General features: G+C 47.3%; 1 protein-coding gene and 1 long non-coding RNA gene across 2 annotated transcripts; one reads left to right on the forward strand and one right to left on the reverse strand.

Moving 5' to 3' along the window:
* Positions 1 to 5,786: 5,786 nt before the first annotated feature.
* Positions 5,787 to 23,934, reverse strand: ARF3 (ARF GTPase 3). Its single transcript, XM_014850023.3, has 5 exons — positions 23,641 to 23,934; positions 10,545 to 10,785; positions 9,636 to 9,746; positions 9,291 to 9,415; positions 5,787 to 8,729 (listed from the first exon to the last, which is right to left on the reverse strand). The coding sequence occupies exons 2-5, from the start codon at positions 10,690 to 10,692 to the stop codon at positions 8,568 to 8,570; spliced, it is 546 nt and encodes a 181-aa protein (XP_014705509.1). The 5' UTR covers positions 10,693 to 10,785; positions 23,641 to 23,934; the 3' UTR covers positions 5,787 to 8,567.
* On the forward strand, positions 23,914 to 27,491 carry LOC106836817 (uncharacterized). Its single transcript, XR_001399464.3, has 3 exons — positions 23,914 to 24,056; positions 24,245 to 24,461; positions 25,474 to 27,491. It is a non-coding gene; the product is annotated as an uncharacterized lncRNA (long non-coding RNA).
* Positions 27,492 to 27,505: the final 14 nt, after the last annotated feature.

The raw sequence follows: 27,505 nt of genomic DNA on the forward strand, positions 1-27,505 counted from the left end.
AAGCAGAGCACGCAAACTTAACAGCTATGCCACCCACTGGCTCCCCTCTAACTCTTTCCATTCCCATGGCTACCACTCTAATTATGCCCTCATTATCTCTCTCTTTGGGGTCGTTTATAAAGAAAAAGCCCCCTCAGCCAGAAGGAATTTCTGGGGAAGGTGGAATACTCTATATCTTGATAGGGATGTGGGTTACATGAGTGTATGCATTTGTCAGAACTTACCAAACAGTATGATAAAATCTGTGCATGGCACTGCATGCAAATTATACCTCAAATTTTTAAAAAAGGAAAAAAATTAAACAAAAAAATAAGTACAAAACTACAATTCCAAGTCTCCCTTAAAGCTGGATAAGGCCATGTGCCTAAGTTCTGGCCAATAAGACATAAACAGAAGTGTTGGAATTATTGTCCTGGACTTCCAGGAACACTCCTTACAGGGAGTTAACTTAGCTAAAAAGTGTGTCATTGAATGCTCCTCCTCCTCCTCCCCCCTCCTTCCTCTTCCTTCTTTCTGCTGCCTGGAATGTAGATAAGATGCATTACACTCCCGCACCTGTATCAGACCATGAGATGACCATGAGGATGGAAGCTACATGCTAGTATGGTGTAGCAAAGAGATAGAAGCCTAAGTCACTGATAACTGTAGAGCTACCATACCAGTCCTGGACTGCTGACCACCAGATACCTTTAAACTGAGGTAGGAAAGAACTTGTATCTTGTTTTTAAAAAAGATAAAAAAGAGTAATGAGCCCGTCATCCCCAGCCTCTCCCTATTTTAGCCCACTCTGGTCACTGTTGCTATCTGCTCAGCTTCAGTCATGTCGCCTGCCCACTAGAAAGCACGCATGGTTCCACACTGCCCAGTGAATAAAATTCAGACTCCTTGACATGCCAATTGAAAGCTTTCATCATCTGGTCCTAATCTGCCTTTCCAAACTTGGCTTTTATTCCACTAAACTGAAAGCCTTTTAAAGACAGGAACCTCATCTTTCTCATTTCTGTATTCTCATTGCCTGGTGTGGTGTCTGACACACAGATGTTTGATAAATGTTTGTGAACTGAAGCAAACCCCCTGCCTGCTCATGGTCTGGCATCAGATGAACCTCATCATGTGTCTTCATCTCTACGCCTGCACTCATGCTCTTCCTTCACCTGTCAAGCTCCCTCCAAGCCAAGCTCAAATATCACCTCCTCTGTGAGGTCCTGATTCCCTTCGCTAGAAGTGACTTCTCTGATTTCTGAACTCGAGGCATACACTCAGAGACATTCTTATATTTTTCCTTGTCTTGCAGTTATTGGTGTACACCCCACTCCTCCATCTCCTCTAAAGAGCCAGCTCCCAGATGGTAAGGACAAGGTTGTGATCATGTCTGGAGTCCCCTAGGTACTAGCTGCACATTTATCCTCCATATAACACACTCTAGACAAGTATGTTTTATTTTGAATAAATATTATACAATACTGAGAAGCCATTAAAAAGGAAGATCTAAATATACTGATATGGAAAATCTCAAAGACAAATGTACATACCCTTAAAAAAAGCAAAAATAGATGTGATATGAGCCTATTTAGATTTTAACCCCTCCCCAACGTGTGTATTTATATTTAGAAAAGGAACTAGAAGGATGCACACCAAATAGCTGAGGGGGTTACCGTTGGGGATGGGAACAGGTTCCACATGTGGCTCTATATATATGTACTCTTTGGATCTTCTGCAATAAAAATTAGTTTGGTTACAAAAATAAATCTTAAACAAAATATTAAATGAATGAACATGATATACAGCAATACAAGGGGATGTGTGGGAGGTGTTGAATAAGTTGTGCTAACAGAGCTAAAGGAGCCAGACTGGGGAAAAACAATTCCTTGTGACTAGACAGGTCACAGGCAGCTTTGTAGATCTTAAAGGAAAGTAGTATTTTTAAACAAGTGAGAAAGGGGACAAAGGCAGAGGGCCAGATATTTGGGAAAAATGAATGGACCAGTTTGGCTAAAGCAAGGGATTTAGCTGGATGAGGAGAGAGAGGTAGTTGGAGAGGGAAGTAAGAGCTGGTTGTGGAGAGCCTTGAATGGCAGACTAAGGCAGTGGGAACCCATTGCTTGTTTCTGAGCAAAGGGGTAATAGTGCATACTGCACCAATTCACCAGCTTATTGGAATGGTGTTGTGAAGGTGAAAGGCTACTGTCAGGTCCAGATCTGAGGCTTTATTTGGGAATCTGAAGGGGAAGTGGGGGTGGAGTGAGAGAGGGAGGTAGTGGCAATGGAAAAGGCAAAACTAAGACAACAATATCACCCACAGAGGGCAGCACAAGCCCACTTGGACCCAGGAGGAACCAAGGAAGGGGCTTTCTCCTTGGACCAAGTTAGGAAGAACTTGAAGGACAGAGAAAGGTGAGATGGTTCTGGGAAAGGTAGGGGAGCTGGCCCAACCTTGACTGGAGGCACAACTTAATCAGAGGGCCACTCCTGGAAAGGCCTCCACCCTCAAAGGTGTTGGTGAGTAAGAGAAAAACTACCACAGCGCCCCCTGGCTCCCAAGACTCATGGGGCACCCACGATGCCTAGCTTAGTGCCTATTATGTGCCAGATAGTAAGCACAACACTGCTTTTTAAGTGTTTTTAATATGTTTATTTTAAACAGATTGTTAATAAACAAAAAGACTATGAGTGAGAATATGCAAATCTGGGTTCAAAATCTAATGCCATATTTTCAAGGGCATGCCTACCCTGGCTGACTGGATGTTTTCTTTTTAGGTATGGTTATGCACTCATGCATCCATATGGACTTCATTCATGCATCCAGAATGAAGCATTACCTCCCTCTCAAAATCTCACCTATGGCTGTTCTAGACAGGGAGGTATCATCCCATCAATGCAAGATCTGGCATAGGCAAAAACAAAGATTTCTCATCTTCCATCTATTACCTAAAGCCAAGAGAGCACCCCACTTTCCTATATTTGGAACTCATAAAGATGCTGGCATCCAAATCCCTTGGTTCAGAGCACCAAGCTAAGCCCTCCAACCCTCAAAAGGCCTTGTACTCCATTCTGTCCTAGGATGGCTCTCAACAATGTTTGGGATGGAGGAGTGGAGGTGGGAGGTGAGCGGGAGGGGATGCCAGGTGGACAAGTTCACTCTCAAACCTCCTGCCTGGCCCACACTGACTGTCCAGACCTCCTCAGAGAGAGCTTTCAATGTGCCTGGTTTGGAGGAAGGTGCATGGGTAGAACTAGTCAGCTCTGGGCACACAGAGCCAGAGTTCTCGCTAGAGTGTCATCCTTCCTGCTCCACCAGGTTCAGCTCAAAAGCCAGATTTTCTCGTAGAGTCCAGACACTCTCTTCTGTAGCTCATGTTGGCCAAGTACACACACAAGCAGACACTCACTTTCAAGCCTTAATGGTGAACAGTCCTGGCCTAGGTTCCTTACTTCCAGACTTCCAACCACTGCCTTCAGGGGCATAGCTCCCTTACCATACTCAAGGCTCAGATTTCCTCAGACCTCACCCTCTCTTCCCTTTGCTCAGGAACTTGGAGTCATCCTTACTCATCCTAGCAACCAGGGCCAGGGAACCCAATTAGAATGAAAAACCTAGAGAGGCAGGAAGGCATCTGGATCATCTCACTCCCTAGTGACCAGCATGATACTCTATCCCTCCAGTTACCAGGTTAGAAAATAGAGAACTAGACTTTGGCCTTCCCACCTCCACACCCTTCAGAAATGGAAAAGAGGCTGTTCTTACTATTATGACTGCCTGCCCAAAGACACCACTCCCTGCACCAAGCAGTAGCAAAGGAGTATGCCCTTCCACAGTTATTCCCCAATTCTCACTACCCCACATGGTGCACTATGGCTACCCCAAGGATTCCAGAGCATCCCAGAAATAGATTCCCAGGTCTCTCCCTCCATTCTCTGGTTTGATTCCATTCTTAGCACAGCTCTGGAAACACAGAAAATACTAAGTAAATACCTGTCAATTTCCTGCTCTGACCAATCTAGGCCCTTGAACAGAAAGGGATGCAGTGAATCCCCAGAACCTTCAGACCTCATACCTTTAATCTAAGAAACTCATACACACCCAAACTCATTCTCCCTGCCACTACCCCCATACTCAGGAATGACGGGGGCAGTTTTGTCCTCCATCCCACGCAGACCAATCCAAAGGTTTTCTACTGGTTTTCTCCAAGCTCATTTTGGAAGCTCCTTTGCCCAGATTATCCTGAAGTGGACCCTGGGCCCCAGGTCCTCTGCGAAGCCACAACTGAAGAGCTATTCATGTTCTGGGAAGATGGGGTTGCTGTTTGTCCTGAGTTGGATGCTATACATTTATCTTCCAGGTTAAGTCTCCCCCTCATTCCCCTATATCCCCCCAAAAGAAGCTAGAAGGTTTAAGCAACTGCCACAAGAGGGCTCCCTCCACCTCTTTCCTGGCATCCTAAAATAGAGGACTGAGGGACAGAAGGGACGAGGTCATCCTCTTCTCCAAGATATTCAGGGGTCAAAAGACCCCCAGTGGCCTGCCATCCAGCTAAAGTCCTCTCCATTATCATTATCTTATGAGAGGCTGTAGCTCTATAAGGTATCTATTTATTAGCACACAAATAAAACACTTGAGAAAGGCGCTCCAAACTTATCAGTAACCTTGGTCACCATGCAGGACTTTGAGGAGCCTAGAAGGAGGAAAGCAACATCTGATTTTGAGGGGTAAGGGGGTAGTGTTCAAGGCTTATGGGGTTGATAAAGGGATGTCTGGTTGGAGTAGTTTAAGAGTTTCATAAGGGCAGAAGTCCTGGTCCTTGAGGGTCATGGCTTATTTTAATAACAGGAAAGGGGCTGAAAAGAAAAACTGGCAGAGGAGGCAGCAGCAAGGTAACTGAATATAAATGATATACTTCACACTGGTACTTGGGACTCTCAAACTTATTACATGCCTAAATCCTGTCCCTTTCCCACAACATCAGTGTGGAAAGACCTCTGACTTCAAAGCTTAAGAAAGTGGTAAGAGTGAGGAAGGTCTGCCTGGCTCAGGCAGACCTCACCCACCAAAGGAAGGGTAGATCCGTTGCTTTCTTTGCCTGGAACCAGACAGCAGTAGCAGGAAAGGAACAGAATAGTGGTGGGAGTAGGACAGGAGGACTGAGGCTTGTCTTTTCCCTCAAGACATTTGTGGAATCTCTGGATGAGGCTTAGCATCCTGACAATGGGCAAACACACACCTGAAGTAGAGGTGACGCAGGGCCATCAGCTGTGAGGAGGATTAAGTTCATTACACTACCTGGACCTTTACCCTTCATGCTTACTCACTGCCAAAGTCCCAAACTAGATGGGTGAAGGGGACTCCAATCTATGGATGAGGAGACGCTGTTCCAACTAGAAACACCTGATGCACAGGGCTGGGGAGATCTGAGTGGAGGCAGTGTGGGGCACTCCAAGCTCAGGGTCCTCTAGCCACTGAAGTCCCTAATGTCTACCAACAGGTGATAAATACGGCTAAATTCAGGGTTAAACCCTTTAGAACTAGAGGAGCAAAGACATGATGCCCTCACGCTCTGGTGCCCAATTCATTTTGGCTCCCCTCTGGGGTATGACGGGAAGTAGTAAGCAGTGTGGAGATGAGCCTAAGTTCCTCAACGACCTCACTACCCACGAGTCACATGTACTCTTTACCCCTCTGCTGAGAGAAGGAGCAGTCTAGAGAGAGGGACCAGAGACAGAACTACCCTCACCGTTAAACCACTGTCCCATGGCTGCTGCACATCAAGGATGAAGGTCTGCTCCAAAGCTGCATAAAACAAGTTTAATTTCCAACCAGGGTCACAGTCATCGCGTATCCCACATATTGAGCAAGGAGAGAGAAGGTGAGTTACTAAACATATACAGTCTACATTCCAGAAGAGGAAAAAAGAAGAGAAAAACCAGTTCAGAACTGCAGTTACCACTATAACACCACAAACATGGGGGGCGTGGGGAGAGGAGGAATCCCCAGGGAGAAGAAAGGCTGGAACAAAGGAAAGCATAAAATTAAACCTACCCGAGGAGACTAGGGGAGGGAGTAGGCAGAAATGGAACCAAACACCCAATCCCCAAAAAAGCTTTTAGGTGAATGGGAATGTAGAAGGGGCCACCCCTGCCAAGGACCTAGCAGCCAGGGATACTACCAAGACCACTTACTGCCCCCTGCTGGACAGATCCTTGAGCAGCACCAAGGCCACCTCCAAGGCTACTTCCTAACACCCTCAGCCCCATTGGTCCCTGGAGCCCCCAAAACGAGGTGGGGGTTGGCCTAAAATAAGGAAAACCTATTTGGGACCGGCATTAACTAGGGAGAGTTAGAGAAGGAATGAAGCTGAAGAGGCAAAGTCCTCCCCAACCACAAGGATACAGAGTCGGGAATCCTAAGTAGGAAAGAAACAAAGGAGAGACAAACGGGCAACAGCAGTGAATGAGTTGAGAAGGCAAAGGAAAAAGTTCAGGGAAGGAGAGGCAACAGGAGCAGGAGCAAAAAAATCTGAGGAAATAGAGACAGAGGCAAGGAAAAAGTGTGGAGGGAAGCATTTGTGGGGTCAGGGGAGTGAATACATGTTAAAATGAAATAGAAGCTCCAGCACCTCCCTCCCCCTGCCAACAAACACAAACACACAAACACACACACACACACATGGAAAGGCCTAGAGAGCAAAAGACCTGCACACACCCACTGCATCTTGGGTAAGTAACACATCACTAAGGAACTGGCACTAAGGGAGACACCCCTGGAACCTCTCTTTCACAGTTCAGTCTGGGGTGGGGTGGGGGGTACTGATCTGCCTGTTGTAGACAGGGTTAGCAGGAAGCCTGGCCCCATAGGATGGGGCTTGGGACAGCCCTTCTGGGAAGGGGTCCCTCAGTTATGCTTTGGGGGCCCTGGGCCCTGACCTTAGCAGAAAGGTTATGGGCGGCCATCTTGGAGCTCAGGGCACAGCCAGCACACACAGGAGCCCATAGAAAAGGCACGGCTTCACAGAAACCGCAGAAGTCAGGACCCAGGCCAAGATCTCAGGGACAAGAGCCCCCTGTAGACAGAGAGATGTAGTAGCAGCAGCTTCTGAACAACTTCTTATCAATGGGGGGAGGACCCTGAAGACCACTGCATCCCACCAGCACCAACAACCACTACAGAATTCTATTTCCCACACTGTAAGCATAGATCCATTTAGGGGAAGTAGGTGAAGAGGGCAAGGGAAAGCTATTGGGATGGAGGAGGGAAAGACAGCAGGATGGTCTGAGGGTCTGGAAACAGAATAGGAAATTTTCATTCTTCAGCACATCCTGGACTAGAAAGAGAGAACTAGAGAAAAGGGGGACTGATGCTGAGGTCTGCTATGTCACACCCACTCCCTTGCTCTCCATTAAACCACCCAGCCAGCCCTGGTCAGGCCAGGAGGACTACTAGGGTGAGGAAACTTCTGACAAAGGACAGATGAACCACCCAGCCCCCAAGACCAGAAGACAAGGGGGAGGGGGCATGGGAAGGCAGGAATAGGACTGATCTGAACCTCACCTTCTAATAACAAGAGGATGAAGATGGAAAACCTGAGGCCCTCCCCTCAGTGCCCTGGGTCCCAAACACACCCTTGGTCTTGCTATCCCCACCCCACCACCCCCTCAAGCTCCTGAGGAACAGATCTAAGGATGAGGGGGAGGATCAATTGAACACTCTGGGCTGATTAAGACTGAGTGGGTTCCTCTCTCCTCCCCACTAACAAGGCAGGGCAGAATGGCATCTCCTTGGGAACACTCCTCTAGAGATAAATGCCACCCTCCTGCCCTAAGTAGAATGGAAAGAGGGATACAGGGAAAATGGTGGAAAATCCATCACCTGTCCTATCATCCAGGAAAACCTACCTGCAGAGAGGAGAAGAACCAGTGCAAGGCTGGGGCAGCCTTCCCTCTACCTTCAACCCTTTATCTCACCACCATGAGAGGGGCAGATGATCGGCTAGAGTGGGCAGTGTCCTGGCTGCAAGCCCTGAGCTGCACTCCACCCCCTCCACCCTTCTCCCTGGCCCCCACATATATATCTCTCTATAGATGCATATACACACGCACACATGCACGCACACACAGAGAGGCCCGTGCAATTTCCATGTAGAACAGGGAGAAGGTGGGGAAGGAAAGGAAGACAGGGAGGAGAGGGGCCTGTGGGGAGAGGGAAGGGACTTAGATGCCAAGAGCACAGCAACCAGAGCCAAACAAAGCAAACGGAGAGAATACCCCACCCCACCTCCCAAACTCCAGAGGATTGTAGGGGGGCAGGGGGAGGGCTACCCCATGAAACCATAACAACTTTGTTTTTGTTTTAAATCTGGTAAATTGGAATGATTCATCATCAAGACAGCAACTGGGGACTGGTATGGACAGGGGAGAGGAGGCGAGGCAGGGGAGGCAAGGCTCTTGTTGGGCATGCGGACATGATACCCGGGCCCTGGCCACAATGGCAATGGGAAGAAAGGGCTGGGGCTGGGGCAGGGAGATAGTAGATGTGTCAGGGGTGGGTAGGGCGGTCAGACAGGGCTGCCTGGCTCTCACTTCTTGTTTTTGAGCTGATTGGCCAGCCAGTCCAGGCCTTCGTACAGCCCGTCCCCGCTGGTGGCACAGGTGGCTTGAATGTACCAGTTGCGGTGACGCAGGGAATGCAGGCCCAACTTGTCTGTAATCTCGGCAGCGTTCATAGCATTAGGCAAATCCTGGAACACAAGGGAGAGACAAAAAAAGGAGCCTCAGGATCTTTCAAAGACTTCTAGCGCACCCATCTACCAAAAAGATGTGCACCAGCACCCTCTCCTCCTCCTTCACTGGAGGAACCCAGAATAAGATCCTAAGGAACTGCTTTGGATCTAGTCATCCTAGAACCTCCTATCCAAGGCTCTAAAGGTCATTCCACTGGCGAGCTGGATACCAAACGCATGGCTAGTAGGGAAGTGGAAGGTGATTCAAGCTGGGCAAAGAATCAGGTCTGTCAGACTGTAGAAGTGAGGGCAGTTCCACTAAAGTGGACAACAGGAAAGATGAAAGAGGGTTTGAGGTGATGTATCTACCACAGCAATGCCTGAGGACAGAAATGTTGCTAATTAAAGCTGCGGTGGGGGACAGGAAGAGGAGCATAAACAAGCCAACTAATCATATTTCCCACACTTCCAAAATTGAGAGCACAGTCATGGGGCTTCCCATACAATAAGCACCAAGGCCCCATGGTTTCCACGGCCAGGTCACCCTCTCTTAAATCCAGGGGTAGGGAGAAGTCTCACCTGTTTGTTTGCAAAGACAAGGAGCACAGCATCCCGGAGCTCATCCTCTGCCAACATCCTCATCAGCTCCTCCCGGGCCTCATTTACTCGCTCCCGATCATTGCTGTCGACCACAAATATCAACCCTAGGAAGGCAGAGCACGGGCTACACAGAGATGACAGATGAACTCCCCTCCCCCAGCACCAAAGACAATACCCTCCTCATACCCTCCCTTTCCTCCTTTTCTCCCACCTCTAGGAGCTGCAGCAGGGCAAGGGTTGGCTGCCCATAATCAAGAATGACAGCCACACTCTGCTCACACCCAACCAACCCAGGCCAGTCCCCGGGCAATTTATATGCCATACCTTGGGTGTTCTGGAAGTAGTGTCTCCAGAGAGGCCGAATCTTGTCCTGGCCACCCACATCCCAAACTGTGAAGCTGATGTTCTTGTACTCCACTGTCTCCACGTTGAACCCTTTGGAAAAAACAATGGCCACTTGGCCTCAAACACTAGGTCTGCAAAGGATGCCCCACTGGGTTTGTTTCTGTTTCCCTCAGCTGTGGCCAAGATTCTATCCAGGGAAAGCAAACTAAGGCTTCCTCAGACCTGGTGTTCCTGACTTAGTAGCCTAAATGCCAAAAAGAAAATCTAAGAGAAGGGGAAGAGGATGAGGAGAACATCAGAGGTTCACAATCATGTGGGTAACGTGAGCCAATCTTCCCCACTCATTCTCTCTGTCTTTGACTCTCCCTCCTGCAAAGAAATGACTCAGCCCCACTCTTGTACCTTGGCCACTTGAGTCTGCGAGGCAGAGTGAAGAAAAAGAAGTGAGCTATAGTCCTGGAGCCCCAAATGCAGAATCAGCTGACAATGATGATCTCGAGCCCTATCTACAAGGCAAAGATTCTCTCTCCCACAGGCAGGTCTTAACCAGGATCAGGGCCACCAAGGATCTAAACTGAAGCAATTCCAGGCCTCTGGCAGGAACATCAAAGCCCTTCACCTGCTTTCCAAACAACACAAAGAACAAACCAGCTCAGTGCCTGAGGGCAACTGTTGAGTGCCAGGCTGCGGAAGTTCCCGCATCAGAGAGGGCCAGGGTAGGTGGGCAAACGGCAGCCCCAGCACCTGCTAGTAATCTAAATAACCATCCTTTCTTGAACCCCACAAATTGCAGGGACTTGTCTGGTGGCCAGGTGGGGGATCTAGGAATAGGCCCCCTGCCCAGCTCAGCTGTCAGCATGGAAGCCTGCATCCAAGCTGTGCCCTTACCAATGGTGGGGATGGTCGTGACGATCTCCCCCAGTTTCAGCTTATACAGGATGGTGGTCTTTCCTGCGGCATCCAGGCCCACCATCAGGATGCGCATCTCCTTCTTCCCAATCAGGCTCTTGAGAAGGTTTCCAAAGATATTACCCATGATCACGGTGGCTGCTTTCTGAGGACAGTAGGGCCCAAGTGGGGGCAGTGGCAGTCTGGTTTTGGCCTGGTCCCTGGTATGGAGGACTTGATCCTAGGCAAAGAAATGTAAACTCACTATCATCATCTGCTTGTCAGGATTTCATGTAAACTGGATTTGTCAAAGTCATGGCTAGAATTCATTCATGACAAACTAAAAGCCTGGGGGAACTATGAAGATCAAGGCCCACTCAGATACATTCTGAACCTTTGGGAGCAGAGACAAAGCAGTGAACACTAAGGACCCCTGCTCTGCCAGTAATCTACTCATGTGACTTCAGCCAAGTTATTTCATCTGTCCATATCTGCACCTGTAACTGGAGGGGGCTGAACTAGATGATTTCTAAAGTCCCTTTGGTTCTGACATTCTACACTATACCCCAAGGCACTGCAAGATCATTAATGCCCCTTCCTCCCCCAACCTTACCCTGAGACTTCTGGAAAGGGTGGGAGAGGGAGTGGAATGAGGAGTGGCTCTTTGTGACTCCTGACAAGGTTCAGGCTTGCCAGGTTCCCAAGGTTTATGCTCAAGAGAGTCGGCTTCCTCCCTTTCTATATTTCTGCAATTTCACCTTCCTTCCACACACCAAAATTAATGAGGAAGAAATAAGAAAGCAGCACTCCTGAAAGAGGCTGATGCTTTCCACTTTGTAAAATGCTGGCTGCGAAAGTCGTGTTTTGTGCATACAACAGTGTGCTAAGAGTTGGGAGGTGGGGTGAGGAGACTCTACCCCTCATTCCTCAGCCAGGTAAATCCCAGGCTTGCTGTGGCCCATCCAAGGACAGCTGCTCCACGTGGTCACTCACAATAAGGCAGTCACCTCATCCCCTGCCTCTTACCTAAGCCCCTTCAGTCTATTCTCCAGATAGCAGCCAGACTGATTTTAAACCCCAAATCAGGTCATGTTGTTCCTCTGTTCAAAACCCTCTCTTGGCTTCATATCTCCCTTTCAGGAAAACTCAGAGCCATACCATGGCCTACGAGGTCCTGCATGGTCTGCATTCTCCCTGCTTCTCTCATCAGATTTCCTACTACTCTCCCCTCCTTTGCTTACTCCACTTCAATTCCTCAACACTTTCCTGCCTCAAACCTTTTATACTTGCTATTCCCTCTCTGCCTGGAATTCTCCCCTCCCAGATAACCTTCATGGATTACTCCCTCACTTCCTTCAGGTGTCTGTTCGAATGTCACCTTATCAAAGAGACCTTCCATAACCACCGATAACACACACACACACCACCACCCCCGATTCTCTACCCTTTTAATCCCATTTTACTTTTCTTCTTAGCATTTATCACCATCTGACACATTACATATTTGTTTCTTGCTGTATTGTTTTTCTCCTCCTACTATAATGTCAGCTCCTTATCTATTTTATTCACTGCTGTGTTCCCAGTACCTTGAAGAGTGCCTGGCACAGCAGTCGAATAACTGAACTGACTCCCAGGGTCTCTACAGACCTCACTATAGCTCCCTCACACTGCAAGCTTATGTCTGGTACATAGTAGGCACTTAACAAATACCTGCTGAAAAAATGAAAGGAGCACTAAGAGCCACTGGGAAGGTACAAAATGCCTACCTGCCCACCTCACCCATTACCCTCAACAGACAGAACCATAGAGTCATTCGTTCCCTCTCTTCTTCCCTCCCTTCTCTATGGCAGAGGATAGGCACAGAAATGTGTCTTTGAAACAACAATGAAATGGGGGTTCAGAATCATCCGTGCCAGCCAGTTCTCTGTGCCTGCGGGAGACGTGCGTCAGTGGGCAGCTTATTCAGCAATCGCCATATGCCAGCTGCTGGCATCCTCTATAGAGTCTGGGAACCAGAGACACATACACACCCCAAACCCAGCAGGCGAAGGAACAGGTCAAGACAGAGTGCACCCAAACCCAAGAATGTGAAAGGTGGATGGGGAGGAATCCTATTTACAAGCTAAAGCATGGGGGTTTGGTGGGAGTTTAGTGGTTTTTTCAAAAACTATTCCAGATTTGCTTGTTTTTTTCCTACTCTCCTCAGTTTGCAGCAAATTCCAGACTAGTACAAAGAGCCAGATCAACAGCCCCTGGAGACCAAAGTACTAGTTTGTCCAAAAAACAGAAACAATGAGTGCTTAAGGAGTGTTTCATCTTCAAAGGCCTCCCCAGACATCCACTAATGAGCCAGGCGTGGTGCTCCCGGTAGGTTCCTCAGATGAGCCCTGCCCTTGACCCAAAGGGCTCACACCCCAGGGAGAGGACCTGGCGCACCCTTAGGGCTCATCTTCAGCCAAGTCGCCCACTAGCCATCCTCTCTGCCCATCCTGCCACAACCCACCCAGGCTGACAGATTCCGGAGGATCCCTGAGGCAGGAGGGAACACCTGCCTAGCTAGTAAGATCAGATCCCATCAACCTTGGCAATCTGTGGTAGTCAGACTTCTGGTTCTGCCACCATCACCTCCAGAAATTCATACTTTCCCCAAGTCTTCCTAGTCTTTATCATGTCTCCTGATTAGGTGTCCTCTCCTTCAGCTCCAGATACTTTGCTTTAAAACTTAGGTAATGGGCTTTGGTCTAGATTCTGAACTGAATTTATACCACACATTTATCTTGCTTTCATGACTGGAACTATTGCTGACTAAACAATTACAACCCTGAGTACAGCAGTGGCTGAAAAATATCCCTTGCCCCAGAACATGCATACATTGTCCTTTCGTTTGCTTCTTTGCTAAGCTATCATGCTAAAGTCTTGGTTCAAAAGCTGATCCCAGTGTTACACTCATTTCTATTTCCTGGCATGCTGCATCAAGGCCCCTGAATTATCTCAAACACTCATGTTGCACTTACTACCTTGTGGAGCCTTTTACTTTCTTATAAGTCTGTAACATTTACTGTCTCTCCACTTAACTGTGTATTCTCCATGGGCAAGGACTATGCCTTCTATTTCTTTTGGATCTGTCCTCACCCCCAGTGCCAAGCCCACTGTAGGAGTTCAATCAAGCACACTGGCTGATTTAAGCCTCATCTGAGGATGTCCTTATATCATTTCTTCTGTCCTAGCAGTACTTGGTATCTCTGTGTAATGCACAGATGGTTGCTTAGATATCCTGTCAATTCTTGGCCATTTTCCACACATATCTAACCCAAGACTGGTTTGGGAACACCATGAAAAGACTAGACGACTAAAATTGGTGGAATTTTCTCTCGCCATTTAATACGCAATGTTGCTGATGGTAAGTAACGAAATATCCAAGTGGTTACCGTGGGTCCCCTAGGGCAGCCCAGGGCCTTGAAATAAATGGACATTATGACTCCTTTTTAATATAATCAGGATGAGCATTGATTGACTCAGATAAATATCTCAAAGGGCATGTTGGCTTTCTCTGTCCCTATTACCAGAGAGCACGTTGCCCCTACCACCAGGATGGTGGCAACTTTCAGCTTTGTGCCATGAACAGAAATCTTTGGCTATATAGCTAATTCTCACTTTCACCATAATGCATTCCTAGAAAAAGCTCTGGGAGGCAGAAGGGCAAACAAACAAACCAACCCTGGCTTGTTTCCCTACATACTGTATAGCCTACAGTTACTCTCTTTCACCACAGATGTCACTCCTGTGTCGACAGGGCAAAATGCCAGGGTTCCATGGTCTGGTGGAAAACAGGAATCAGCAGTTAAAACTGAAGGTGTGGCTCAAGATGAAAAATGGAATACAGTAATATCTCTATTAACAAAGAGGTTATCTCAACATTCTATTTTACAGTCAGAAACTTTGTTATCAGTGACAAAAATAACAACAGGAACTCTAAAAATGTTCCAGTACAATATGTGTGGGACACTGCAGGAGTTCAATCAAGCGCATTGGCTGATTTAAGCTTCATGTGAAGATGTCCTGAGGACCACTTACTGCCTCCAACCCCACCCTCCCACAAGCACCTCCCAGCAGAGGCTGATATTGCTGTAACTGGCTGCTCAGCCATCCTGGGTTGTATGTGTTGCAGGAACATGCCTGCCTTACTCTCCAGGTGATTCTGAGAGTCACAGCTCAGTCCGCCACACACACTGTCCCCCTCTGACTCCACTGGCTGTGTGTCCTGAGACACTACTGAGGGGACTCCTGATCTGGCACCACCTCTTCCTCTTCACACCGCGTGGGTCCAGGGAAAGGAAGACCAGAGTCTTCCCAAACAGTCTGCTGCCAGACAGGGTGCACTAAAAGCACCTTTGTTCCCAGATAACTTTCAAATTGAGATATCACTAATAGAGACACTATTTTCAGCACAGCCAATGAAGCAGACCAATAAAATTTAAGGAAACAAAAGCAGGGTCTGCCTGTATTTAGTTTCCTTAGTGCAGTTGGCTTGTGACCCCTGTAAAGTTTCCAAGTTTTTGTCTCAGGAGTACTGTAATCAGCACACAAGAACTCCTAGATTAGTATCTCAATGACTTCTATTGGACTCAAAGATTTCCCAAGCCAAGAAACAGCTTCTAATGTCAGCTTCCATCCATTCATTAAACATTTGAGAACACTGAACGAAGGATACAGAGAGGAGGAGTTTCTGCCTTCATGAAACTCAGTCAATGGGAGAGAAAGACTAGGAAACAGAGGACTAAAAAACAGCATGAGGATAAGAGTGCCCTGAGCACACAGTATTATGGGGATAGAAAGCTGGAGCCGTTAATCAAGACTTGGGGGTGAAGGATGATTTCCAGAAATGATTCTCAGGTCGCACCTGATCTAACTCCTGAAGGAAGAATGGGAAGTAACCAGACAATAAAGAGGCAATAGGGAAGAAGGAACAGCATGTGCAAAGGCATAAAGATTTGAGTTAGGGACAGCATGCTTTACTAGCCAAAGCCAGGCGAAACTGGAAGGAAGTTTATTTGGATGCAACATGGTGGGAAAAAGAAGTGATGAGGCTGGAGAGATAAGCAGGGGCTGGATCATGAAGGGTTTCAAAGGCCACACTGAGTAACATGACCTGACGTGTGCCTTAGAAAGACCATTATGGCAGCAGTTTAGGGAATAAATTAAGAGGAGGAAAGACTGGAGGCTGAGAGACCACTTGGGAGGTACAGTAATACAGATGAGAAATCAAAAGTTCTTAACCAGAGGCAGCAGTAGAGAGGACAGATTTGAAACATCAGAATAGTAGAATCCCAAGATTTAATGATTGATTAAATGTAGGAAGGAAGAGTAGAAGACTCAAATATGATCCCCAGGCTCCTGGCCTGGGTGATTCAGTGGTACTTCTTTAGACAGGAAATACAAGAGGAACAGATCTGAGAGTGAAGATATTTGTCTTTAGATTAAATACTGATTTTGAGGTGCTAAGGTATGAAGCTCAAGAGAAAACTCTAGGCTGGGTATTTGGGAATCATCTGTACAGGTAGTAACTGAAGTCCTAAGAGGAACCAAGATGATCCAAGATGGCAGCAGTTGCCAGCTGCCTGCCCAAACAGCCACTCTTTCCTTTCTTTCTTCTACAGAACCCCTAATTTGTTCAGATGGCAGGGTATGAGATACCCTTCCCCAGCCTTAGGGTATGAAAACTGATCAGCCTAAGGGATGTGGGCATTCCATTTCCCTGGCCAGTGACTGAGTCACAAATGGTCATGTACTAATTCTAGCCAATAAGATGTGGGGAATGTCTGCTGGGAGCATATGGGAAAGTTTTCCTCAATCTTTAAAAAAGATATGGGAATATTCTCTTGTCTAGCCTTTGGATATTGGTGTAGAAAGATGAGATGCTGGAGTAATCTTGAGATCATGAAGAGACAGACAGAAGAACTCTAGGATGTCAGAGCAGAAAAATGGAGAAAACTTGGGTCCTTAATAATACTGTCAAACTGGCAGAGTAAAAAAAAACCAAAGTGTTCTATCCCTAGATCTTGGGGTGGGGGGGGTGTGTGTGTGGTAAAACATACATAACATAAAATTTACCATTTTCACCATTTTTAAGTGTACAGCTCAGTGGTATGAAGTACATTCACACTGTTGTGCAACCATCACCACCATCCATTTCTAGAACTCTTTCATCTTTCCAAACTGAAACTCTGTACCTTTTAAACAATAACTCCCATTCCCTCTTAGCTCCAGCCCCTGGTAACCACCATTCTACTTTCTTTTTTTATGAATTTGACTATTCTAGGTACCTCATATAAGTAGAATCATACAATATTTGTCCTTTGGTGTCTGGCTTATTTCACCTGGACTTCTTGTTACTGCCTTAATAAATCCTTATTGTTTGAGCCACAAGTGTGTTTTCTATCTTTTGCAACTGATACATCCTAACTGATATATCTAGGGAGAGTGTGTATAGTGGGACAGGAGAAAAGGCCAAAGGCAGAAACCTGGGGCACATCAACATTGAAAGCAGTGGGCAAAAAAGGCCAGGAAAGAGAGTAAGAAGCAACCAGAGACAGGGACTGGCCCAGTGACATAGCGGTTAAGTTCGCATGCTCTACTTCGGTGGCCCAGGGTTTGCCAGTTTGGACCCCAGGCGCGGACCTATGCACGGTTAGTCAAGCCATGCTGTGGCAGACATCCCACATATAAAGTAGAGGAAGATGGGCGCAGATGCTAGCTCAGGGCCAGTCTTCTGGAAGCAACCAGAGGGGTAGAAAGGAAATCAAGAGAATAAGACACTATAGACACCAATGAGGAAAGAACATTAAAAAAGGGAGGAGGGGGCCAGCCGGGTGACTTAGTGGTTAAGTTTGTGTGCTCCGCTTTGGTGGCCCAGGGTTTGCAGGTTTGGATCCTGGGCGTGGACCTATACACTGCTCATCAAGCCATGCTGTTGTGGCATCCCACCTACAAAATAAAATAGAGGAAGGTTTCCACAGTGGTTAGCTCAGGGCCAATCTTCCTCACCAAAAAAATTCAATTCAATTCAATTTTAAAAAACTTTACAAAGGAGGGGCCGGCCCAGTGGTGCAGCACTTAAGTTCCCACATTCCGCTTTGGCAGCCTAGGATTCGCCAGTTCAGATCCTGCGTGCAGACCTATGTACCACTTATCAAGCCATGCTGTGGCAGGTATCCCATATATAAAGTGGAGGAAGGTGGGCATGGATGTTAGCTCAGGGCCAATCTTCCTCAGCAAAAAAGAGGATTGGTGGCAGATATTAGCTCAGGGCTAATCTTCCTCAAAAAAAAAAAAAAATTTAAAAAAGGAAGGAGGGGGCCAGCCCCATGGCATAGTGGTTAAGTTTGGCACTCCGCTTCAGCAGCCTGGGTTCATGGGTTTGGATCCCGGGTGCAGACCTATGCCATTCATCAGCCATGCAGTGGTGGCATCCCACATATAAAGTGCAGTAAGACTGGCACAGGTGTTAGCACAGGGCTAATCTTTTTCAGCAAGAAAAAAAAAAAAAAAAAGGAAGGAGGGTCAAAGGCTTTTGAAAGGCCTGAAAGACACCCATTGAACTTGGCTATTAGACAATCAATGATGGCCTTGTTATAAATTAAAACATACCTAACTTAAATTAGACTCCACTTAACTCAATTAGCAGTGTTTAGGCCCAGACCAGAATCCTTTTGCCAGTTTCCCTTCGAGTCTGAGAAGACAACTCTAGTAGAGGATAATCTGAAGGAGGCCACATTATCAAGCAAAGAAGGATCTTAAACTGTCCTGACCAAAACCCAAAGACCTGGGAAGGGTGTGGCTTTTCCCAAAGACAACCCTCAGCAAATGAGTCAGAACAGAGCATCAGATCTGTTTTAGAATACATAGGCCTAGCCAGATAAAACAGTGACCAGATAAAAACTAGACTCATTTGTTTCTTTGGAACGTTCTGTGGCACTGCCCTCTAACCAAAGATTTCAGCTTCCCCTATTCTTAGAATCTGACCAGCTTACCACTGTTTCCACTCCTGACATTTGATGGCTGCTCCAATGCCCACATCTATAGCCTTGGATATCTAGAACACTATACTTTCCCAATTACAAAATCACTGAAATTCCATCAGTAGTCAGCCTAAAACCCTAACAAACCTTTGCCCAAATCTAGTCCCACTGCACAGGTCAAGATAGAGCTGCCAGTGAACAGATGAAACAGGAAGCCATGATTTGGACAAAGCCAACCATCATAGAGCAGCTAAGGATACAGAAGACAGCAAACTGCCTACCTTAGGGAATAAGAGCCATCTGTGATCCCTCAGTACCTCAAATACACTTCTACCCTAGGACTTACCACAGTGTTTTATTCACTTTTATCTGTTTCTCCTTGCAGAGCTGGAACTTCCCAAATTATGTGCCTTTAATGCATTGCAGGTCAGTTGGAGATACTGATCCCATTAGTACTGGATAGCTAGGCAGGGCTTAGGGTGGCTAGAGCCCTTGGGCCAATCATCTCATGTTACAAGCAGCTACGTCTGTGTCACTGTTACCATTTTCTGTGTATGCCACAATGGGAAAAGGTGTGGGAAGTACTTCACTAGACTATGAGCCCCTCGCCAGCAAGAACCATGCCTTATTCATGCTTCATGTCCCCAGCATCCAGTACCATGACAGCTCTGCAGCTAGTCATCGACACTGCTGTTGTTGAGGAGCACAGTTCTACTGATGGTGGCAAAACATTTATGAGGTTGAGGAGGACAGCGTTCTGGAGGCGATCTCTCATCCTTTTCCTGTATCTGACAAACTGGAGAAGTGGCATCCATATGCTCAGAGCCCTAGGGTTCCTTGACTGGGATTCAGAAGCTGCTTGGGGGAAAGGGAGAACCATATGAGAGGGTCTAATTATGCTCCCCGACTCTCTACCACCATCAGAGAAGCTTCATTTTCATCCATTTTATGTATTAGACTTCAAGCAGGATTTTACGTAAGGTACGGTTTGATTGTTTTAAAAAGAACAGGGGGTAAAAAACACTGAAACAGAAAGCAAATGTTCTCCTGCATCCTAAATCATCTTGAAGTTTAAACATTCATGCTTGACCCTCTGGTACATAAGCTCATAAAGGAAGCGTTATGCCAGGTTCTCACCAGTAACGGGAGAGCTAAAAAGGTACCATGACATCTGCCACACTCAGTCATCTCACCTTTTTCCAGGACTATGGTGATAATAGTAGATTCCTGAAATCTCGAGCCATTTCCTTTCTGGTCCATACAGTGCAGCAGATCCTTTGCAGAAGTTCATGACAAAGCTCTAGCATGTTCGTGGAATCCCTACCTCAGTTCTTTCCCAGACTACAACACCAAGCCTTCAAAAATGTGTGGAACTCTTTCCACAGAACGCTCTCCATGTCTTTTCATTGTCAAAAAGCTTTATTAGCACCCTACCTATATTTGCAACAGATGTTGGAAAAGGTATAGTAGATAGAATTCACAGATATCACAACTCTGGACTTTAGTACAGTATATTCTGAAACATACTCAGAGGCAGACATTTAAAGGAGATAAAACTAAACAAAAAGAGTGGCCCAGGAAATGGAGGATGCTGAAATATTGATTGAGACCAAAATAAGAGGACCCAGGAATCCAGATCCCCAACCTAGGTCAATCAGGGTGCTCCTTTATAGAAGAGGCAACCATTACCTCAGAGTCATGCTGACTTTTTTTAACATGAACACTATTCTTGAGCCCCCACATCCTCACCCTACATCCAAGTTGACGGTTCAGGGCCCCTGCCTTGCACCAGCTTCACCTCCCACTCAGGCAGCAGGAGCCGCCTCTGTGAGGCTGATGCTGAAAAAAGATTTCACTGCTCATAAGCCTACGACCAGCACAGAAAGTCATGGTAACAATCATCCCTCTGTACAGGCGCTTCAGGCGGCAAGTTGTTCTTTTGTAAACCTCCTCTCCTTTAAGGCAGCCCTGAGTACTCATATTATTATTATTATTATGATAATGATTATTAATAGCAGGTAACATTTATTTGGGGCTTACTATGTGCTTTGTACAATACTAAGTGCTTTGCATGTATTATCTCATTTAATTCTCATGCCAACACTACGAAGTACGTACTTTTTTTTTTTGAGGAAGATTAGCCCTTAGCTAACATCTGCTGCCAGTCCTCCTCTTTTTGCCAAGGAAGACTGGCCCTGAGCTAACATTCGTATCCATCCTCCTCTACTTTATATGTGGGACGTTTGCCACAGCATGGCTTGACAAACGGTACATAGGTCCACGCCCGGGATCCGAACCACCAAACCCCAGGCTGCCGAAGCAGAACGTGCAAACTTAACCACTGCGCCACCAGGCTGACCCCTAGGTACTATTATCATCACACTTTTTACAGATGAGGAAAATGAAGCTAAGAGAGGACAAGTAATGTCACCAAAATCATACAACTAGTAATTAGCAAAGGCAGAATTTGAACCCAATTTTGTCTGATTCCAAGGTCCACACTCTTAATTACTAAACCATTTTGCCTCTAAATTCACCTGCAACAAAAATGAAGAGAGCCAAACACAGTGACACGCTTTGAGTCCTGGGCCTCTGGGCATCCATTTCTAAGGGTATATGGGAAGCAGATTCCACAACGTCCCTCAGTTATTTACTCAGCTTTAACAAACCTGGTCTTACAGAAGTTCCTCCTTCTAACCAACAAGTCCCGCCCACTGTCCTCTGAGTCCATTTCCTCTTATTAGGACTCCAGTGGAAAAGAGAGTGGCAGAGATGAACAAACACAAAATGACCCTTCCTGCACTTAAGACTCCACTTCCACTCTTTCCAGCCTGCTCTCTGCTGTCCTTTATACTTGCATTTAGTTTAATAAGAGCAGCCGCCATTCATTGGCACCACTTCTGTGCCAGGCACCATATACAAACACTGGCTCCCTCCTCCATAACCTCCAGGATCCCAATTTGCAGACAACACTTTGAAGGACTTAGGTCTAATGGAGAGACTTCTTTGCCCACAGTGGGAAAGCAGGAGATAGGGGATGTCAGATAAATAATGACTCTGTTCTAGTAATTCTCTCTGGGTCTTGGTTTCCATCATCCAGGCCTTGTTTTGTGCCTCTCAGGAAAGTGGAGAGACCAAGACTTCTGAATTACAAAGGCCCTTAGCCTTTGTACCCTCACTTAGCTATCTCCAGGCACTGTCCCTGACAGCCAACCTTTCTCTTTCTCTTAAGCTTTAGTCAGAAAGCTTGTTGAGTTCTATCCATTCACACCGTGTATTCATCACAAGCGCCTACTGTGTGCATGGGCATTATGGGAGACAAGAGATGAGATCCAATTCCTACACTCAAAAAGCTTCATCTCTTTGGAAAAGCAAGACATGTGATAAAAATTTTGACTATGCGAGGTAATAATTCTATGCTGGGAGGCAGGACGCAAGTGAATAGAGTCATGTGCCACCTAACATTTTGATCAATGATGGACATTTATGACAATGATCCCATAAGATTAGTAACATATAGCCTAGCTGGGTAGTAGGCTATATCATCTGGGTTTGTGTGAGTACACTCTATGATGTTTGCACAATGACAAAATTGCCTAACCAAGCATTTCTCAGAACATTAAGCCACGCATGACTGTATGTGATACATGGGGGCCCTTCCCAGCCAAATCCAAGGTCAGTGATTCATTCTATGAAAAAAAATGAACTCAATGGATCAGCTTCTTTCTTAAGCTTTTACAGACATGTTATTTAAACTCGGGTCTAATGTGCAATGACCAATTCACTGCCTCACTGCAGTCATAGCAAGTGGAGACACTTACCCCAACAACAAACTCAGGACAAAATGGCAGCAAAGATTGTCACCACCTGACTAGGGACAGGGAAGGAAATAAGTAAAGACTGGATTCTGTCTTCTTGTATTGACTCAAGCAATCAGACTCCTGCAGCAGATCTTCCACCAATAAAACTTTCATGCCCTAGACCAGGGGCGACCCAATCCAACAGCAGCAGAGACAGGCTTTAAGTTACACTTCTCCCTCACCCAGATGACCTCACTATTTCTTCTCACTCCCAACCACATACCACACTCCTCCAGGCCTGGCCAAAGGGAGGCCGGCAGTAATACAACCCAGAAGGAAGGGAACTCCCCAAAGAGAGGAGCTACCACTTTGCTAATCAAGTGACCCGTTTTAACAAGGAACTCCACCTCCCCCTCCTTCCCTCAAACAGTGGTGTAAGCAATGGCTCCATTTTCTGTTCCGGGAATCCTGGTACTTCCTAAAGAAAGAAAGCGGATTGGAAGACACAAACTCAGAGCCAGCGGCAAGATGCTCCCTCCTCCTGTGAGACCGCCCCCGCCTAGCCTGGGGGAGGAAGGCACCACCTCTCTTCTTCAAGCAAGATCAGATCCCCTCCCCCGCCTCCTGCCTCCCCTCCTGCGGCTCCCCACCTGCTGCCCTCTTCCCAACGTGCGGCTCCTAAGACCCGAAAGCACAACCTCCACCAGAATAGTGCCCCTGGGGTGCCCCACTAGCCTCCCCTGTCCTCTAATCCCTAAACCCCCTACGCACCCCTACCCCACGATGGGGGAGGGGGTGTCACCACAGCAAGGCTTCTCTCTGGTCTCCTATTACTAACGTGGAAACAGAGAGGGAGTAGGAAAAAGCGGCATTTTCTAGCCCTTTAACTGGAAAAGGATACAAAACAGCCACCACCGCCCCCGCATCACCTCTCCCTGGACTGCTTTCTTCCCCTTCAACCCCGACCCCTCAAAAGCCCACCTCCCGCAGGCGAGGGGAACCTAACTGCAGTCCAGGTCGCCCCCTTGCGCGAGGCGGAGGACAAATCCGTGTGTGCCCCTCACCCCCACCCCCACCCCCACCCCAGCTCCGCGTCCTTCAAATGCGGGAGCAGGGGTGAGGCTGGCCCCGCGCCCCCTCTCGGAGCTCTTGGGTGGGAAGGACCACACCGCCCCATGCCGGGCAGTGCCGGGCGTTGTAGGGGGGGGCTCTATCTCCTCAGCCCCCACCCTGAGCCTCTCCTCTACTGGGACCCGCCTTCCTTCCCCAGCCCCTCACCTGTTCCTGCTCCCGACTCCGCCGCTGCGGCCGCCGCCTCCGTTACCGCAGGTTCCGCTCGGCTCTAGCTCCGCTCCCTCCGGCTCTCCCAGCCGATTTCGGCGCGGCTGCTCCCCCGGCCCCGCTCCCCGGCTCCCTCCTTCCTTCCCTCCACCTAGCACCGGAAGCCGCGACAGCGACAGGAGCTGTGCGGCTCACCCCTACCCGCAGACCGGGATACTTCCCACCTCCCCGATCGCGCGAGAGCTGCGCTCAGCGAGCAGCGGTTCTCGCGAGATCCATCACCATGGCAGCGGCTGCAGCAGAAGCCGCGCGGTGTTGGAGCTGAAGTCCGGGCGGGGGCCGATGTGGGGGCTGGAGGCTTCGGGCGGCGGAGGCGGGAGCCGGGGAATGAGCATGAGACAGTGGGGACTGAGGTGAGAATCCCAAGCTCCAGGGCCATGCCTGGAATTTAAGGAGTGGGGCTGCATGCTGGCCACACTGGAGACTGGGGTTGGGCTGAGAGGCCCGGGGACTCTGAGCAAAGCCGGGAACCGGGTATAGTGAACAGTCCTTTCTGTGGCCCGCCTTACTCCTCCAGACCTCATCTTTGTTTCTTAACCAGGGCTGGCTGCATCCCCCTGAGAGCCATCGCTACACCAGTGTTGCTGCTCACTACTCCTAACCTAAAACTAGGTTACTCAGGAGTCTGAACCGAGAGATCCTTTCCCGTAAGGAAGAGGAGAGAGGTGAATTTGAGAGACTGAAGGAAACAACTGGACTGTAGGCCTGTTAGGAAGTTGGAACGTGAAAAACAAATGGTTGGAACCTAATATTCAGAGGTGTGGTTTGAGAAAGTGTTCCTAGATGATTATGAATTTTAGTATCCCAAGGAAAGTGAGAGACTTTGCACCCAGGTTTCTCTATTCCTACCCTCCCCCACTTCCCTCACACTCATTTCTGCACCTGATCTAGACATGCAAAGCTGCCTTGGAACAGTCATGGCTGTGATAGAAGGGCACTAGTAATGCTAAGAACAGAAGAAGGTTCTTTTTTATTTTATTTTTTTAAAGATTTTATTTTTCCTTTTTCTCCCCAAAGCCCCCCGGTTCATAGTTGTATATTTTTAGTTGTGGATCCTTCTAGTTCTGGCATGTGGGACGCCACCTCAACATGGCTTGATGAATGGTGCCATGTCCGCACCCAGGATGCAAACTGGCGAAACCCTGGGCCCCTGAAGCAGAGCCCACAAACTTAACCACTTGGCCACAGGGCTTGCCCCCAGAAGAAGGTTCTTTAAGTGCCCTCTCTCCTCATTTACAGTAGTATAAGGGAACATATGGCTCTTCCCTAAGATGTAAGCCAAAATTGTTGCTTTTCTGGATTTTTTGCCTTGTTTCTTGTCTCCTTCCGAGAAGAACTATGCTGGTAGATGGCCACACTATGTCTACCCCTTGTCCCTATCAATCCCTGGTGTATGTATTCACCAGTCTCTTCTTCTTATCCCAGTCTGTTTTCTCTCTTATTTTAACCTGGAGAATAACATGACCCTAGAATGTGAAACCAAGAGGACCCTAATTTAAGATGGTGAAGGATAAGATGGATAATAAGGAACATGTTTATAACAAACTGAGTTGTATCTGTCCTTGGCCATTGCCATTAAGGGCCTTTGCCCTGCTAAACTCAGTATTTTAAACGGCAGAAGACTTCTTCACTGTTATTACAGACTCCTAGAGTGGGCCCTGTGATACCTCACATGATTACTTTACTCTTTCCATTTCTTTCCTAGGAATTTTCTAGGAATACCCCACCAGTTTATGCCTCCATGCTAACCCCCAAAATTATGCTTTACAGCCCCCTTCCCTAAAGGGGAATGCCCCGTCCACACCAGCATGCCTCGTGGGACTCTAACAGGAGGCGGAAACTGTCAGTGTTCCTGCCCAAGACTTCATATCCCCTCGAGGTTGGATCCCAGTTGTGACAGAAGGACAGATATGGTGACAGCCTAATATGGTTAGCAGCAAGTACCATGGCATTTGAGTCAGCATTGACGAATGGGACTGCAGAATCTCCCAGCCCTTCTGTCCTTGACCCCTCTGGAGTCTGGAGAGGAAAGTATCGATTGCAGCATCACTGGGTGCTTCCCATGGAGCCAGCAGGAGCACAGATAAGAAGGGTCCTGCCCCCTGGCAAGTAGCCAGCCACTGCCACTCCCCAGCTTCCCAGCCACTTGAAAGGCTAAGGGAGAAGTGCTCATCCAGAGTTGAAGGAGGCCAAAAGGACTTACAGTTCATCAGCCTTTCCCCCTTCCTCTGGCAGCCACTGGAGCTAAGCGAAAGCTGAAATTGTAGCTACCCGCTCTGTGGGTTGCACACTCCCACTCCTGTCACTGACCCCAGGCCTGGGCCTGAGCCCAGCGCGTGTGCCGAGAGCAGGGGTGGGGAGGGGGGTGTTGGCCTTGCTGACAAAATCCATTTGGAATTTCTGAAGGTTGTGGTTTGGGGCTTAAGTTTGCCACAGAGTGTGTCTGATGAAAGAAGAGAGAAAGCTAGAAAGAGAGAGGGAGCCAAAGAGAGTACAGAGGAAGGAAACAGGAAAAAGCTGAAATATTCTTGCTGTGACTCCATTGCAGATTCTCCTCCCTCTTCCTGAGTGTGAGAAATTCCCATTCTGGATATTCCTTATCATAATTCTGTCTCATATCCTATGTCCATTCTAGCTGCATGCCCTCTCTCCTCCATTCCCCATACATACACTAGGCTCAGTCAGTGCCTGAAGGTATCTCCCTGGCTCCATCCAATTTCCAAACACAGAATTCTCAACACTTAAGTGGAAATTCAGTACATAAAACTTTGCCATAAAATAATACCCTAACTCAACACACTCCTCAAAATGCCCTTGCTACCATGGTGCTACCTTCATTTCACCTGATTTTGGGGGTAATTTGGGTTGCAGATATATCTATTGCCTAGAGGAGTGGAGAGAACTCTTCTACATTCCCTGGGCAAGGAGATGACCTGCTAGAATCAGCATCTTGCAACCCCATAAGTATTCAGTTATTTGTAAAGTTCTAAATGTGGGATGCATATCCCTTTTCCAATTGAAAGATAACGGTTTGTTTTCAAAGATTTTGAGCTAGGAATAGAAAGATTGGAATAAAAGAAATTCTACTTTCTCTAGTTATGGGTATCTCCTAAAAGATAACAGAATTACTTTACTAAGATTAAATGCAGAAGAGCTCTGAATAAGAAAGGACAAAATATATATGCAAATAATTTAGTGGTATAGCATGCTGGTTTTGCTGCTTTCCAGAGCAAAAAACTCCAATTTTGAGCATAGAATTCCCTTTTATATGTTTCCCATTAGTCTAGTGTCTACCTCCCAAGTTTTCTGGTTTGAAGCCAGAGAGAAAAGTACCAGTTCTTTTGGGTCCAACTTCGATGTTGAGATAATTTTAGGACTTGAAAACCCCAGAACAGAGGTGACCTCATGATGTAGGGCAGGAGTCAACAAACTACAGCCAGAGGACCAAATCTGATCCTGCAGTCTGTTTTTGTGAATTAAGTTGTATTGGACACAGCCACGCCCATTCATTTATGTATGTTCTATGACTACTTTTGATGTACAAGAGCAGAGTTGAGTAATTATGGCAGAGTTGAGTAGTTGCGACAAAGCCCTCAAACCTAATATATTCACTATCAAGCCATTTACAGGAAAATAAAAAAATGCTGACCCTTGTTCTAGGGCAGTGACCCAGGCAAAATCTGGAGTTGAGGCACATAGAGAGTAAATGGGGCCTGTGTCTGGATCTCTAGCCCTTCTCACCTAGAAGTCTCCCCTGGTTTTTCGCATTAAAAGTTGCCAACTAAGTCACTGAGGACCATTT

Source organism: Equus asinus, chromosome 22 (assembly GCF_041296235.1).
Source record: "Equus asinus isolate D_3611 breed Donkey chromosome 22, EquAss-T2T_v2, whole genome shotgun sequence".
Classification (NCBI taxonomy): Eukaryota; Metazoa; Chordata; class Mammalia; order Perissodactyla; family Equidae; genus Equus; species Equus asinus.